This window comes from Tympanuchus pallidicinctus, unplaced genomic scaffold, assembly GCF_026119805.1.
Source record: "Tympanuchus pallidicinctus isolate F22 unplaced genomic scaffold, pur_lepc_1.0 scaffold23, whole genome shotgun sequence".
Taxonomy (NCBI): Eukaryota; Metazoa; Chordata; class Aves; order Galliformes; family Phasianidae; genus Tympanuchus; species Tympanuchus pallidicinctus.
Window position 1 is genome coordinate 10,194,669 of NW_026294740.1, and position 15,780 is coordinate 10,210,448.

Below are 15,780 nucleotides of genomic sequence, written 5' to 3' on the forward strand. Positions count from 1 at the left end.
CCGCCGCCGCTCTATGGTGCCGCCACGTGAGCCGTGCGCACGCGCCGAGCGGAAGCGCACCGAGCCGCGAGCGCCGCCTGCCGGACCCGCCCGGCGCTTCGTCGCACAGAGTCACGCAGATCATCCCGTCCAGCCGCTGGACTTACTGACAGACAGACAGACAGCAGAGGCTTTGTGGACGGTTACATCGTTGTAGCCTTCATTGCTATTTTATGCCCTACGTGTTCAACGAAGCAAGTTGCTCTGTGACCCTCGGCTCTGGTGTCTGTCCGAACCCGATGAGGTGGTACTGAGATTATCTGACTCTTCAGCAGCTACGACGGCAACATCCGGCACCCGGGCCGCGCCGCGCGCTCCGCCGTTCCCTCGGCCCCACAATCGGCGTTTCACGGCGTTTCTTGCCCGCAGCCGCGGCGAGGCCTCAGCACGATCCCCGTCCCCCGCCGTCCTCCTCCTCCACCGCGTTCCAGCGACGCCGCAGTTGGTACAGCAGCACGGGCAGCAGCGAGTCCAGCAGGGGCAGCCCGGCGGGCGTGCAGCGCAGCGCCCTGTAAAGGCAGCGCCTGAGCACCGCCCCGCACCGAGCCCGCACCGCCGTCCCGGTACTCACCGCCCATTCAGCCGCAGCCAGCCCCGCTCCTGCAGTTCTCTCGCCTCCCCCGACGCCCCGAACGCGGCCTCCAGGCTCAGGCGGGGGGAGAAGAGCCCCCAGCGCTGCGAGGGATCGGCGGTCAGCGGCGGCTCCTCGGCGAGGTGCCCGCGGCCGGCAGGCGCTCACCTGCTGCGTGACGCCCTCGTCCGTGCGCAGCCCCAGCGCCAGCACCTCCTGCAGCCTGCGGACGCGGAGGTTACGGGGCCGCGGGAGGCGCGGAGGGCGCTCCTCCGTCCCGTCCCGTACTCACAGCTCCAGCGGGCTCAGCGCCGCCCGCCGCCGGGTGCCGTGCCCGCAGCTCCGCACCTCCCGCATCCACGTGTCAGGGTGCGGCGTCTGCACGCGTGCCTCGCGCAGGCGGCCGCCCTCTCCCCACGGCACGAAGCGGCCGTGCGCCCCTGCGACGGCGCAGAGAGCAGAGAGGATGCGGCGCACACGCGGCCCGGCGCACGGTCGCCGCCGCCAACCCCAGCGCTTACCCGGCCCCACGCCCACGTACTGCTCGGCCCGCCAGTAGGAGAGGTTGTGGGTGCTGCGGGCGCCCTGCAGGACAGCGGTGCGGTGGGTGAGGAGGGGCTGCGCCGGTGGCGGGGGCTCGAGGCGGGGGCGCTCACCTTCCTGGCAAAATTGGAGACCTCGTACTGGTGGAAGCCGGCGGCCGCCAGCGTGGCGCGGGCGCTCAGGTACAAATCGGCCAGCAGCTCCTCGGGGGCCTCAGGCAGGACCCCCCGCCGCACCTGGGCCTCCAGCGCCGTGCCCCGCTCCAGAGTCAGCTGGTACAGGGCCAAGTGGTCGTCACACAGCCCCAGCGCCGCCTCCAGGCCGCGTGCCCAGGCCTCGCGGCTCTGCCCCGGCAGCCCAAAGATGAGGTCGAAGGAGACGCGGCCAGGAAAGAGCTTCCGTGCCGCCTCCGCCGCCGCCCGCGCCTCCGCCGCCGTGTGCTCCCGGCCCAGCAGCCGCAGCTCAGCGTCGTCCAGGGACTGCGGATGGAGCACGGTGGCAGCGGAGCTGCGTGGGAACAGAGGGCTGGGATGGGGCGGCCGCTCTCACCTGGACGCCCAGGGACAGGCGGTTGACGCCGGCCGCCCTGAAGCCAGCGAGGCGCGCGGGGTCAGCGGAGCCGGGGTTGGCCTCCAGCGTCACCTCGGCTCCAGCAGGGAAATGAGCGACCTCCGCAGCCGCCTCCAGCACGGCGGCGATGGTGTGCGGGGCGGCCAGGCTGGGGGTGCCCCCACCGAAGAAGACGGAGGTGACGCTGCAAGGAGGGCAGGGGAGAGGCTGCAGGCGGCCGCTGAAGGGCCCCGTACCTCCCTGGCCCCAAGGCGGGCACCCACCTCTGCACATGGCCAAGGCGCAGCAGGGTTTGCGTCTCCCGCACCAGACAGGCACGCACGGCCGCCTCGTCCACAGCCGGCACCACGTACTTGTTGAAGCTACAGTAGGAGCAGTGCTTGCGGCAGTAGGGCCACTGCAGGCATAAGGTGTCTGTGGGGCACGCGGCTGTCCCACCGCAGGGTTACGGCCCCGCACACAGCATCGACCCCCAGTGCCCACCGCCCGCACCCCTGGCTGCTGCCCTCTGCACGCACAGAGCCTTCAGCGCCCCGTCGTGCGCGCGGCAGCGGCACCCCGCGAGCACCAGCAGCACCAGCCCGCAGCTGCCACAAGCGGGAGCCCCTCCGTGGCCGAGCCCCGCTCCCCACGCATAAGAGCCCCGTACGCGCCCACCCCCGCGTCCCCACGCTCACGTGCACGTAGAGAGCCGCTGTCACGGGCCCCGCCGGTTCAGGGCCGGGCTCGGAGGGCTTCGAGGCCGATCTCAGTCCCGCAGCGCAGCCCCTCCCGCGTGGCCGCACCGCCCCGAGCGCCGCACGGAGGCCCCGCACCGCCATCGCCCCGCGCAGCCGCACCGCCCCCTGTTCCGCCCCGGGCGCGGGGTTCCGTTTTCCGGAGACCTCCTCGTCTTATCCGAACCGAGCGCGCAGCTGCCGCGCGTTAATAACGGTAGCCTTTAATTAATTTCACGCTCGTATGGCGTCTGGCGCGCGGCTCTGCGCTGCCGGGGAACGTCCGGTTCGGGTGAGAGCGGAAAACCTCCGCCCGGAGGCGGTGCGGCCCCAGCCCTGGAGGAGCCCCGGGCCGGCAGCGCTCCGCCCGCTGCGGGGACGGGAACCGCGTGGCCTTTACGGCCCCCTCCGACCCCACCGCTCCACGATCGCACGGTGTTCCCGAGGACCCGTCCGAGTCACGCTGCGCCCAGCGGGGCTCTGCCGAGAGGAGCTCCGGGCGGTGGGGAAATGGGCTCGGGGGCTCGGGGCTGTTCTGCGCCCCGCTTCGCGCTCCCCCCACAGGCGCTGTTCGGGGGCATTGCGCCGGGACGGCGCCGACATCACCGCGTGCGGCCCCAAATCCCCCACGGCTGCGGGAGGAGGCGGAACCGCCGCGTTCCTCCGCTCGTGGTTGTGCAAAGGCGGCGCTGACGGCCGAACGCGTCGCGTTTTCTTAATTTGCACTATTAATAGAAGTGGAGAAGTGAAACATGGCTGTGACAAAGGGAGGGGAAAGCCGGCACCGCAGATTCCTGCTTTCGGGCCGACGTCACCCGGTCCTGGTGGGTCACAGCGGGGAGTTTCCCAGCTGGCAGCGAGGGCTATAAGACACTGGTAGGGATGGGCTGCGCCGCACAGATCGCATATGGGCACATCGACCGACGCAATGTGGAGAGCTCTGCTGTGCATCCACGCTGTCCTGGTGAGTGCCTGTGGAGCAGGGCTGCGGGAGGCGGCGAGCAGCGACCTCAAAGCCATGAGATGGGAAAGCTCTGGGGCTGGGATTTGGGTGGGTGCTGAGCCCAAGGTGAGCAGTGCGTGGCCTGCAGCTCGTGTATGCAGATGGTGCGGGGCCAGGGACAGGGCTGATGGGGTCTGCGTCCCTCTGTGTGACTGTAACCTGTGCCTGGGGCTTCTCTCTGCAGTCTGTGACCCCGCACAAGGCAGGATTGATTTCATCTTTGTCTCATAGCAGCCGACCCCAGGGATTCCACACCCAGGTGAGTACATGGGGTGCTCCTGGGCAGCTGGGTCTGTACAGAGGTTATAGGGGCCAAGCAGGAAGGAGAGAAACACTTCCCAGCGCAATCCAGCCTGTCCTGCACCTGGGTTAATGCTGTAGGAAGCAAAGGAAGGATGTGAATCCTTTCTTAGACATGATGCACAGAGATCCGCTGCGTCTCCAAGGTCATTGCTGCCACTGCTGCAGTCCGGGTCGTGGTTCCTCCTCGAGGAAGGAGGGTTACAAGGATCCTAACACCGCATTACAGCTGTGCACATCAGACTCACCTCAGGGCAGCGCGTGGAACGCAGCCCGCAGGCGACGTGGGGAAGGTGGAGGCACTGAGCAGAGCTGCACTGTGTGGAAAGCTCTACGACAGCACTGCGGGCACAGATGTGCAAGGTGGGATGCTGACACGGTCTGTTCTTTCAGGAAGCGCCTACGAACAATGGTCATCTCATTGAGAAGGTCTGCTTCCATGGGTAGAGCCCACAGCCCAGCTGGGAGAGCCTGAACAGCCACTTCGCTGACACTTCCTCGCTCCCCCTTTGCACCACCGCTCCTCAGCGGCTCCAGGAGACAGAAAGAGGTTGGTGAGAGTTGGCTGCAATGTCATCTGCAGCCCAGCTGGTGTGGGACACTCGACGGGAGGGGAAAGGAGCTCTGCTCTTCAGCTTCTCGTCGTGGTGTTTCATGGTTGGGAGGCACCAAACTCCCGTAAAAACGCTGTCCCTGTTTGCTCTGCTTTGCGCTTCTCACGGGACAGAAAGTTTGGTATTTCTGTACACTGCTTACTGTCTGTCTTATTCAAAGCAACAAAAATAAACACCATTAAGTCTGTGCTGGAGAATTTTATTTGCTGGTCAGAAGGCCCCTGGGAGGCCTGGGAACAGGGCTGGTATTTCCAGCCAGCTGTGGGGAGCCACTTCTGACGGAAAGCCTTTCTGCCTAAAGCCTCTGCCCTTCATCTCAAGTCTATCAGTGCTCACTTCACTGGGTGATTTGTACGCCCTATGAATCCCAGCAGCACCCAAGCAGAGAAGGCATTAACCAGGTGAGGCTGCTGTGACTTCAAATATCAGTAGAAATAGGAACAGTATGTTACCAGCATCTGTTCAGGCCCAGAAAGCCCTCTGAAATGGCTGAAGCCAAGTTGCTCAAGGAGAAACAAGACTTTGCAACCTTCGTGAAGTCTTAGAGTAACAGGACACAGTTCCAGAAGTAAGCATCTTTTCCTCACACCGCAGTATTTCCTCTGGCAAAGAAACAAAGCTAGCTGCAAAAAAAAGGCTCTCTGTTCTATAAGCATGAAAGTGCCATCAGTCCAAGGGCAGGGAGAGAAGCCCTCCACTGCTTGTCACAAGGCACGGGTGAAAAGGAGACGTAAGGCTGGATGCAGCGAGTCCAATTTATCCCTTGTTTTATTCTCCTTCCTGAGCTCAGAGCTGAAGGTGCTTCTCCATCTGCTCTCTCAACTTGTATTTCTGAATCTGAAACAAAGCAGAGGTGCAGAGGCTCAGACAGCACGGCAGGGCACGGCGTCCCTCGTCCCACAGCCCCTCTTACCTTGCCTGAGACAGTGAGTGGGTACTGACTCACAAACACGATGTAGCGCGGGATCTTGAAATGGGAGATCTGGGAAGAGAAAGCCACAGCTCCACAACCTGCCAGGAGCAGCGGCGCAGCACAGCTGCCTGTAGCATCCACAGCTAAAGTGGGGCTGAGGGGCCAGGTGAGCTGCACCGCTGCATTTGCAGCCCTCCAGCTGCTGCTGGTCGCGGTGGCCAGGCAGGACACTGGAGCGGGGCACACAGGAGCAGAACGCACCTTCCCTTTGCAGAAAGCTTTAATGTCGTCGGCTGCGCAGCTCTGCCCAGCTCTCAGTCGGATGCAAGCACAGATCTCTTCTCCCATCAGCGAATCCTTCACTCCAACCACCTGGTGGGGACAGAAGGACGTGTGAGCCTGGAGACGGCCCCCCAGCAGCTCGCTGTGCCTGCAGGGTGTCGCAGCCCTGAGCCCCGCAGGATGCTCGGGGGGGAGTTGTGCACTGGGTGCCACAAACAGCCTGCCAGAGCTTCCTATGAGTCACCAAACCCCCCTGGAAGGACTTCTGCCGTCTGTTGGAGGAAATGTGGCACAGCAGGGTGGGCACCCAGACGTCAGCGCCTTCCTCTGGTTCTGCAGTCACTGAGGTCAGGGCTGAGTCAGGGCAGCCCGGCCTCTGTGAGAACGGAGGGGAGCTGACATCTCATTTTGTGCCTCTGTCTCCCCAGCTGTAAATACGGGGCAATAGGTTTCATGACCAACAGACTTGGGAAATTGCTTCAGTTGCTTTGTGTTCTCAAGATGAAACAGCAGGAGAGGGATGAAATAGAACTAATGGCTTCTTTGGAACCCTTATAAAGGCAGAGCTTAGTTCACCACTGCCTGTGACGCCAGGAGATCAGACCACTCCAGGGGGGCCTCCCAGGCCTGATCTCTGAAGCTGTCTCACACCATTTCACACGAGTCCTCCTGCCATCCCTGCCTTGCCCAGTGCCTCAGAACCCGAGATGCGTCGACCCTTGAGTCCGGAGCAGTGACACGCAGCCCTAAGAACTGCATAGACAAGGCTGGTTTGCATCCCATCTGCAGCAGGCTGTGCCAAGGAGACGTGCCAGCCTAGCACAAGCACAACGCTTACTGAACAATTGGTTTATTTATGGGGAAACTTGTCTGGCACAAAACACGGAGGAAAACAATCCCAGCAGACTGGGAGCAGCTGCTCAACGCTGCACATCATTTCTGTCTTGTGAGCAGATAAAACTAAGTCTAACTCCTCATCTCCAGGGATTTGCTGGAGGAGTCTTTTTTGATTTAGGAGTGCAGTAGTTAATTATCAGTAAGAGCTGTCCTTGCAGACTGCTTTCCAAGTCAGAATTTCAGAGAGCATTATGAAAGTGGACAGGCAGTTTAAAAACTGAAGAATGAGTCACTGCTTTGCAGATGTGAAACTGTTGCACAAAGATTTTGTCTGAGCTTTTGTGCCTGCAACGCTGAAAGGAAAGACCCAGAAGCTCTGCCCACCCCATTCCTGCCCCCACCAGCTGCAGAACGATGCTGCACTAAAGAAGCTGAAAAAGGGGGAGGACAGGCAGGGGCCAGCTGCAGGGCCAAGCCTCCTCGTGTACAGGTTCTTCATCTCCATAAACCGCCGCTGTTCAGCCAGCCCCGTTCCCTCCTGCTCACCTGGACCTCCTCAATCTTGGGGTGGGTGTGGAGAAACTGCTCAATTTCTGCTGGGTAGATGTTCTCTCCTCCCCGAATAATCATGTCCTTGCAGCGGCCTATAATTCTGCAGTAGCCGTGCTCATCCAGGGTCGCGATGTCCCTGCAATGACACCACAGCCCAAGTGCTGCCCCAGCTGGGTGGAGCAGCGCCTGGTTCACCCATCACCTGGAGCCAAGATCAGACTGCCTGGAAGGTAATGGTGAGCTGCCACTGAAACACACGGAAGAAAGTCCTGCAGAGATCAGGGAGTTTCTGCTATAGGCAGACACTGTCATGGCAGCATCTACGAACGTCGGGGCTCGGGGGAAGGAGACTCCTGCTGTCCCTGTCCTTGTCTCTGCTGCGTGCCTGCAGCGCTCTGCCTCTTGGAGGAAGCACAGTCACACCAAGGAAATACCTCCAACTCCAGGAGCAGCTTGCTAAGAGCTGTTTTGGAGTTTCACGGAGAGGAACCGACAGATCACAGCGCTAACTCTGGCCAGTTTTCCCTACTTTGGAAAGCATAGCTAAACCATTCGTGCACACATACGTCCCCGTGCAGCGTCCCCATCCAGGAGGGACATGGGAGCAGGCTGCTGTCCAGACTCACCCAGTCTTGTACCAGTTATCACCAGAGATCACTTCACGCGTTTTGGCAGAGTCATTCCAGTACCCCAGCATGACACAGTAGCCACGGACCTGAAGCTCCCCAGGAATGTTCAGAGGCACAGGCTTCCCTGTTTCTGGATCCTCAATTTTTGCCTACAGTGGAAGAGAAGCAGAGCCTTTGGGGAGCCGAGCCAAACGTTATGGCATGCAGCAACTCCAGGAGCAGAGAAGACCTGGAGCAAGTGGGGAGGATTCATGTTCACCTCCGTGTGGGGCAAGATGGATCCCACCGTCTCGGCCCTTCTGGTGAAGCTGTCAGTGGGGAATCCCATGAAGGTGACGGGGCTGTTTTCTGTGGTCCCATAGGCAACCTGCAATCACAAAAGCAGCAACGTGCCTCAAGAGGAAGAGAGCACAGCTCCAGCCTTGGGAAAGATGAAGTGAGTGATGGCCACAAGGAGATGGGGCGAGAGGAGGATGTTATCAACAGCCATTCCAGTCACAAGCAAGCGCTGTGCTCTCCTGGCTCTCCAGAGAGACTCCAGGAGCACAAGGGCTACAGAAGCTCTGACTGCAAGCCGTAGCCTCACCATTGCCCTGCTCCAGACCTCTGCTGCCCAAGGCAATTTGTCTGTCATTTACTTTTGACAAACCAGCTGCTTTTCCTGGAGGACCCCAGGGCCCGCTCTCCTCTTTTTTAACCCCCGTGTGCCTTCCCAAGCCCTGCCCTGTTTATTCCTTGCCACTTCTGCCACATGCTGAACTTGCCTGCATGCCCTTGCAGCCATCCACACAAGGTGCTGAGTTCACCTTCTATCTTCTACAGCTTAGGGCAAAGAAAAAATCACTTGGATAAAACCCTGGAGCCAGCAGTGGGAAACCACGTGCCCCGCTGCGTGGCTGTTTGCTCCAGATCCTTTTGTGCAGACATCAGCTCCCATAACCCTCCTAAAGACATCACGAGGCTGCACAGCGCTCAGCGCAGCTGCACTTACAGACCAAAAGCCTCACAGCAGGACAAAAGCTGCTTGCTGCTAACCCTCCCTCAGCACTAATCCCACCGGCGGGCTCTGAGTCACCTCAGCTGAAGGTCAGTTCTCCGGAGGAAAATTCCAGCTCATTGTGCCCGGTGTGGTGCTGGAGAACTCGCCGGGAGCCGGGAAGGAAGCGCTCAGGGCCACAGCTGACAGCACCACGCTGCAACTGCTGCTCGGTATCCAGCTGCTGTAAGCACTGTGCCACCAGTGGGACATGCTGGAGCCCTTCTCCACTCTCTGAGCCACTTAGAACGTCGCCCATCATCACCAGAACATGTTTTGTTGGGAAAGCATAGCTAGGGAAGGGCCAAGGCAGAAAACATCTGCACCCTCCTCCACCACAGCTTCAAAGACTGATCCATGAGCCGCTCTGATCCACGGAGCTTCAACGTGTTCCTTCTCTTTAGGGCTGCACTGCTGCTGCAAGGGCACACTGACACCACTGGAGTTCTGCACGGACCTCACCAGGCTCCAGGCACTGTGCTCAAAGCTGATCAGGGACTCAACAAAGGTCCGTGGCAAGGCATCCAAGCAAGCTATGCGTGCATCCCCAGCAGGCCCCACATGATGGTGGTGGGAGAGCTTGGCACTCTGCGACTCCGAGCTGCCAAAGCAGCTCACACTGGGTGCAGTTTGCCGTCACGTCTGATGTGCTCACTTGACTGCGGCGGGTCAGCATGAAACCCGAGCTGCAGATTTGCCAGGAATCTGGAGATCATCTCCAGGATGCCACAGGAACCATCTGGTGCAAACTGCGACTGTAACGAGGCTTCTCCTACCAGACATAATGACAGCCTAGCAGTCAGGGAGGAAACCTGCAGAGCTGAATGCTCAGAAAGGATTTCTCTTCCACCCACAAATACGGGTCCTGTGGCTGGATCAAATGATTGACGAGACATAAATCCAAAATCTTAAACACTTATTAAAAATCCACACGCCTTTGTTTTTCTGCTTTACTGGATGGATTGGAGCTTCAGGCCCGGGATCCCGGCCAGGCCCTGACTCAACCCTTTCTGCCGCTCCCCATCGCTCCCCTGCTTTAACGGGAGGCAGCAGCACGCAGCCCCTCGCAGGACACGGCTGCAGCTCCGGCTGCCTGGCGGCAGAGCACAGCTGTGTGCCCTGAGCTGCGCCGCGTCCCCACGATGCTCTCACACCTCGGCAGCAGAGGTGGCACGGCTGGTGCTGCCGGGAGCCCCGCGCCCAAGCAGACCCAAGGGAACGCGTGCTTCCCGAGCCGGCCCAAGGGCAGCGCAGCTCAGAGCGCCCAGCTCCAGCCCCTGTCCTGCCTTTCCCTGCGGCGGTGCTCTGTACTTCTGTCACTTCTTTTTCTCCTCTCTTCAGACGCCGTCTCTCTCTGGGTGGTTTCCCTCATCTGCACAGCCTGGGTCTCGGCAGAGCTGTGCTGTCCTCCCCTCACCCGACGCGTGGCATTTCCTCCCAGGGCTCCTCTGCTCAACTCCGGCACGAGATGAAACCACACTTCCACAAAACTGATTTTAAGTTCAGAGATTCATAGCTCTCAAGGCCCAGCGGGACACTTAGGCTCATCCAGCCTTGTCATTCTGTACATTTCAGTCCAGAAAACCTCACCCAATAATTTCTGCATCAGATCCATAATTTCCACTGGAGCTACATCTAGTGTCAAAGCAAAGCTTTAAAGGTGGCAGGGAGCCCAGCTCGGACGCTCGGCTCTGAGAGGAGCTATGAAAGTACAGAACATAATCGACTTTAAAGCCTTCTTTCACTGCGAGGGCTGCGATGACCCCCAGCGCCCAGCAGCCCTGCCTTCAGCAGCGACAAGGACAGCTTCAGGACCAGCGGCTGCCGAGCTCGGTGCTACTGACAAGAGACTCATTCTTTGTGAATCAAAGTCTGTCTAAACTGGGAATAAAAAGAACATCTTAACAGAACTGTGTTTTTTAAAGCACATTTCAAAAACATTTCCTGCTGGCGCTGTTTGAACAGCGGCCACTGCGGAATCGGCAAAACAGGCTGAAGAAGGCAGAGTCTAAAAATTAAAAATAAAAACAATCGGAGTCCAGTCTCCTCAGTAAACATTTGGGAAAGGCAGATCTGGTGGGCACAGCAGGGGCACTGAGGACCCTGGGTTTTTCCCAACCACGCCGCCTGTGCGCCGCATCGCTTGGAGCGAGGCTCGTCGGCTCCCTGCTCCTCGGTCTCCCTGAGCACCCGGCGGCAAGGAGAACAGCCCTTGCCTCCCGCCCGGCTCTGAAAGGCTGCAGGAAGAAGGCTGACGGCAGCGCTGGGGCTACTGGGGGGACGTGGAGGGGAAGGCCGGGGCTGAGGAGGGCCTCGCCGAGCTTCACGCTGCCCATCAGCGCCATCCGGTTGTGCCACGCTGGAGGACGATGCCAGGGCTGGAACTAAAATGTACAGAAACGGCTTCGCTGAAGACAATACTGGCCTCGGAAAAGAGAAGCAAATTGACCGTGAAATAATAGGGATTTTCAGACTTCAAAGACGCATAATGAACACCAGAAAGCAGCCTGACGACCCAAGAGATGCGCTGAGGGACTCTGAGCAGCTCTTTGAGCCCTGCCCACTGTCACACACACGATGGATCTCGTTACCCCAAAGCCACGCTGATGTTTTGTCTCACATTTCCCCACCAAAGCCCATTCCTTAGCAGCCAGATGCAAATTGTTCTTCGCCGAGCAACTATCTTTCCTCATGCAGTTGCTCACCACCACCATCCCCGAGTTCTGCCATCCTCTGGGCCACGTGTCTCATTGCTTTAGAGCTGTCCCACGACCACAAGTTGTATTGGAATATTCCTGAACCTCCAGGTCAACTTTGCCTCTGCAAAAACAGCTCCTGATCCCGTCCAGCCTGTGTCACACGAGATTTCATTTCCTACCACAGCAACAGTACCATCTTTGTGTCAAAACGCCAGGACACAAACAAGCAGGTTTTACAGGACAAACCTCCAAGGGTGGCCCCCATTGGCATTCCTCCCCACACGAAGAGCTGCCAAATATTCCCAGTTTGGATGGGGCTTTAAAAGATCCCAAAAATATCAGGTGCCCAAAGCACTGGCTTTGTGTTGTTGCACGCAATGGCTTCGCCTCAGGAGGAGACCAATGCAAAAAGGGTAACCCAGCTTGCCTGGGCCAGAAGGTGGCCACTGAAAAATGGCCCTGGCCATCAAACAGCCACTGCTGCACGAGCTGCTCCTCACCAGCTGGGTTAAACCTGCTTCTCTTCTTTCCAGGCTGATGTGAAATCTCAGAGCTTGCAAATACTTCCCTGGCCCAGCCAGCATTTCAGAAACACTGCCCAGTGGCAACCAGCAAAGGTGGGTGCAATTAGTTGGTGTTCTACTGACAGCTTGATAAAAGGCCTTTGCTGCAGAATTAATTTCACCCCTCGTGCTGGGCTGCCGATGCATTTAGGAAAAGTGGAAGTATAAGGAAAAGGTGAGAGGGAACACAGAGAGACAGAGGCCCTGCAAAGGAGGAAAAACCCTGGGTGGGGAGAATCCAAATGCTCAAAGCTGTGAGAGAAGGAAACTGTCCAAAATGCTAGGTGCAGAGCAACAGCCACGCAGACCTGGGGAGCTCAGTCCCCACTGGGGACGTGGCTGGCAGTCTGGGATCTCATTGCTTTCATTCCATATACAAAGTCATCATTTTAAATGTTCTCACAGCATGCTCCCACAGCTTTGCAGCTTTAAAGCCACCTGCTTGCCAGCTCATTGAGCCTCCCGGGGGCTTCAGGCTTGCAGGGTGCACACGGCATGGCTGGGGCAGCGGTGAGGGCAGGATGAGTTACATGGAAGAAGCCAAGAGCATCGTGCAGCAGTCACTGGGATCAGAGAGAAGGGAAGGGTGGATGGGAGAGGAGTGGGTGGACATCAACTGGAGCCAAACTGGCAACGTATCAATGGGTGGAGGCCACGCTACAGTGGAAGAAAACCATCAGATGGAAGGAGGTGCACCCACCACCACCTCATCCAGCTCTACAAACAGGCCAGGTCCTCATCCTCAGCAAAAAGCATCCTTCAGGCACATAAAATAAAAGCAATAAGATGGATCTGAACTCATCTCAAATACCACTGCTGCTGATGGGTTACTTGCACATGGCTGAAAGCCAGGGATTTCTCTGGGACTGCCTGGAGATGGAGCACCTGCACCCCATCTGCTGCCCATCCCCCTGGCTCTTCAAACACTGCTCCATGCCAGGGAACGTCGCAGAGCATCACCTGCACCCTCTGCCACCAGCACCCAGTGCCAGGGAGAGACAGAAGCTCAGCTGTAAATGGGGGACAGCCAAAGTCCCCAGGCTGTCTGAGCGCCCTTTTCCAGCCAGAACGGGAGCCTGCAGCCCAAGAGGGCAACTGTTGATCTGCACTGATGTACAAAACTAGATCTGGATCCCCTTCAAAGCTGCAGTCAGGCTTTAGGAAGCAACAGAATATTTTCACATGGAGTAGTGTACGTGTAGCAATTTCAGCACACCAGAATTGTTAATACTAACAAAAATAAAGATTACACATGGAAAAGACCATCTCCAATGTTGTATCAAAACAGTTCTGACCTGCAACACCAAAGCAACACCCCAAATCTATATTTATACAGTTTCAAAACCTGTATTTATTTGCTCTGCCCACAACGCCTCCAAGAAGGAGAGGAGGGGAGGCCAGCGGCTCCCATTACCAGGCACAGGAATGTTTGCTAACTGTTAATCAATTAAGAAAGAGAGGAGGCAGAAGAATCCCAGCTCCTCCGCCCCGTCCCAGCAGCGCTGGTCCCCGGGGAGCTGTGGGTGCTGGGCTGGATGCTCCCAGCCCTGCGGCATCCTGCCCTGCAGCGGGAGCACCGACACTGCTGCCATTGTCAGCGCTGGACTCCAAGCCACCCGCGAGCCACCAGCAGAGCCTGGCTGAGCTTTTGAGGATCACTGTACGCTCGCCGGCCAGCCTGAGTCACCCCTGGGCTGCAAAGCCCAGTGTGGGCAGGCCAGAGGCTGTCAGCAAGCAGCTCTAAACTCAAGCAGCTCCAAACTCGAGCAGCACGGAGCCCAGAGGCCCCTCCGGCCGCCAGGCCAGGTGCCAGGCGCAGCAGATGCCAGTCGGCTCCCGCCACAGGAATGCGCTCACCGAGGCCTGGAAATCAAAACCATTAGGGGAAAGAACTTCCTTTTATTCCACATCTGTGCCTGCAGAAATGGAGCCGAGAAGCAGACGCCTTTTCCCTGGCAGCCCTGCCCCGCTGCCTCCCCACAGCAGGACCCAGCGGAACACAGCATCCACCAAAGCTCTGCGGCACCAGCAAGGCTGGCAGGAGCCCTTGCTGCATTTCCCCACCCTGCACCAGCACAGCGTGGGGGCAGCTGCATTGTGGCACCTTTGCAAGGACAGTACAGGTCTTTACCCAAGCTTGGGCCTGACCTCTCTGGCCATAGCACCCTTATCTGTGCCGGGAGAAATTCCCTGGCCCCAAAAATCCACAGTCTCAGCCAGCAAACAGAGAAGAAAGTGAAATTTGTTCTCAGAGGAAAAAAGAATAGAGGACGGCTTGAGGTTTTTACAGCCTAACCTCTGCAAGGGGTCTTGTTCCAGAGACACACGGGTGGGATGTAGTCATGGACGGAGTTTGCAAAGATCTCACATCTTTTAGGGCCAGTCCGACTCAGGCTAGCAGAGATTTCTGCACAAATGGTACAGTGATGGCCAGTATTTCTTTTGGGAGAAGATGGGAAAACCAAGTAGGAAACATTAGCTGCAGTCAGGAGGGAAGCACAGATACACCACCAGCGCCAGCATCCAACAGAAGCCGGCTGACTTTTAAAGCACACCTTCAGCTGCTCTTGCACAGCAGAGCTGGTGCACAACCTTCAGGAACTGCTGAACAAATGGGGACAGGTTAAGACTAAGGCAGTTGAATCTGTTCAGAGAAGAATCAGTCAGTGGAAAGAAGACGATGATGTTTTAGAGGATTTTTTGGGTTTTTTTCCTTTTCCACTCTCATGCAGGTCTGAGGGTTCCTCTGTGCGCCCCATTTTTCCCGACTCACAGATCCTGACAGCAGTGATGCTCCAGTGACCACAGCGCGTGCTTTGTGCCCAGTCGTTGCAGCGACACAAACAAAAGCACCTCTCACCTTTATTTCCAGCATGAGCCCGGCGGTCCCACAGCAGGGCATCTCTGGGGAGGAACGGCTTCATGCTGAAGCCGCGGTGAGGCCCCAGCTGCTCTACAGCAGGGCGTTGCATGTCAACACAAACAAACATTGGAAGAGTGACATGGCCTGGTTTGCACTGAGGTCCCACATGACATCACCGTGCAGCCAATCCCATCTGCCTCGCAGGCTCATCAGAGCCTACATTCACACCCCAGAAGCCCCCTCTCTCCCCCCAGATAAGTCATGCACTGAAAACGCCATTTAAACTGACAGCTGCTGCTCCGAGCTGAGGCTGCCAGGCCGTTTGCATAACACTGGAGCATGCTCAGTGGCGCTGGCTAATTCCTCACTGCAACAATGGAAAAACCCAGAAATCTCTGTGAATAAGCCAGTCTGTGTCCTAAGTCAGCCCTTGGATTTCCTCCCTTTCTTGAGACTGTCTCGCCTCTGCAAAAGCTCCACTGGGGCTCTGTATCCAGCTTCAGCAGCAGAAATCTCAACAAGCTCACAGTTATGTGCTCGGCTCTCCGCTGTTTGCTACAGCCAGGAACTGGCTGGAAATCAGTTCAAAATGTTCCACATCCAAACTCCACCCCGCAACTCCTGGATCTCTCCCTTCTCACTCCCCACAGCAGGCACTGGGGCTTTTAACTGCTTTGCTTTATCTGCAAGGAACATCCTGTCCATGTCACAACTCCCTGCAACTGCGGCTGCAAGACATGCACCAGCGCAGCCCCGCTCCTGCTCCAGCAGTTGCTCTGCAGCTTCACCATTTCCTTTCCAGTGCCCATGGCTTTCCCTGTCCAGCTTCACCCCAAGAGCCTCAGGCATTGCCATCCACCTCACCTAAGCCAGGCGTGCAGTAAGAACCACCACCAAGCACTTCTTCTCTTAGTATCACACCCACCAGTCTGTGCCTCACCACTTCCCTGCAGTCTCTGCCATTGCTCCATCCCCCAGAGGAAGGCAGTGATCTCTGCTCCTCAGTGCCACGTGCTGAGAATTCCCTTCACACGTAGATCTCCTGACCAT

The 15,780-nt window shown here is 58.1% G+C and overlaps 2 protein-coding genes and 1 long non-coding RNA gene across 6 annotated transcripts in view; 1 reads left to right on the forward strand and 2 right to left on the reverse strand.

Annotated features, from left to right (window-relative positions):
* Positions 1–171: 171 nt before the first annotated feature.
* Positions 172–2,544, reverse strand: RSAD1 (radical S-adenosyl methionine domain containing 1). 3 transcript variants are annotated; one of them, XM_052688083.1, is made up of 9 exons: positions 2,401–2,544; positions 1,987–2,120; positions 1,703–1,907; positions 1,267–1,632; positions 1,132–1,195; positions 903–1,050; positions 779–833; positions 611–714; positions 172–548 (listed from the first exon to the last, which is right to left on the reverse strand). In XM_052688083.1, the coding sequence occupies exons 1-9, from the start codon at positions 2,542–2,544 to the stop codon at positions 422–424; spliced, it is 1,347 nt and encodes a 448-aa protein (XP_052544043.1). In that variant the 3' UTR covers positions 172–421. The 3 variants fall into 3 exon arrangements, with proteins under 3 accessions (XP_052544043.1, XP_052544042.1, XP_052544041.1); XM_052688082.1 differs by having other exon boundaries at positions 611–833; XM_052688081.1 differs by having other exon boundaries at positions 172–833.
* LOC128083132 (uncharacterized) lies at positions 2,543–4,543 on the forward strand. Its single transcript, XR_008207964.1, has 4 exons — positions 2,543–2,656; positions 3,175–3,403; positions 3,627–3,701; positions 4,136–4,543. It is a non-coding gene; the product is annotated as an uncharacterized LOC128083132 (long non-coding RNA).
* The window catches only part of ACSF2 (acyl-CoA synthetase family member 2), a 34,527-nt gene continuing 23,286 nt past the window's right edge, over positions 4,540–15,780 (reverse strand). For both annotated transcript variants that reach the window (XM_052688078.1, XM_052688077.1), the window contains 6 exons: positions 7,829–7,936; positions 7,567–7,718; positions 6,935–7,076; positions 5,531–5,641; positions 5,270–5,338; positions 4,540–5,193 (listed from right to left, as the gene is read on the reverse strand). In XM_052688078.1, the coding sequence (XP_052544038.1) occupies positions 5,143–5,193; positions 5,270–5,338; positions 5,531–5,641; positions 6,935–7,076; positions 7,567–7,718; positions 7,829–7,936 (633 nt within the window). In that variant the 3' untranslated portion in view covers positions 4,540–5,142. The remainder of the gene's footprint in view (positions 5,194–5,269; positions 5,339–5,530; positions 5,642–6,934; positions 7,077–7,566; positions 7,719–7,828; positions 7,937–15,780) is intronic.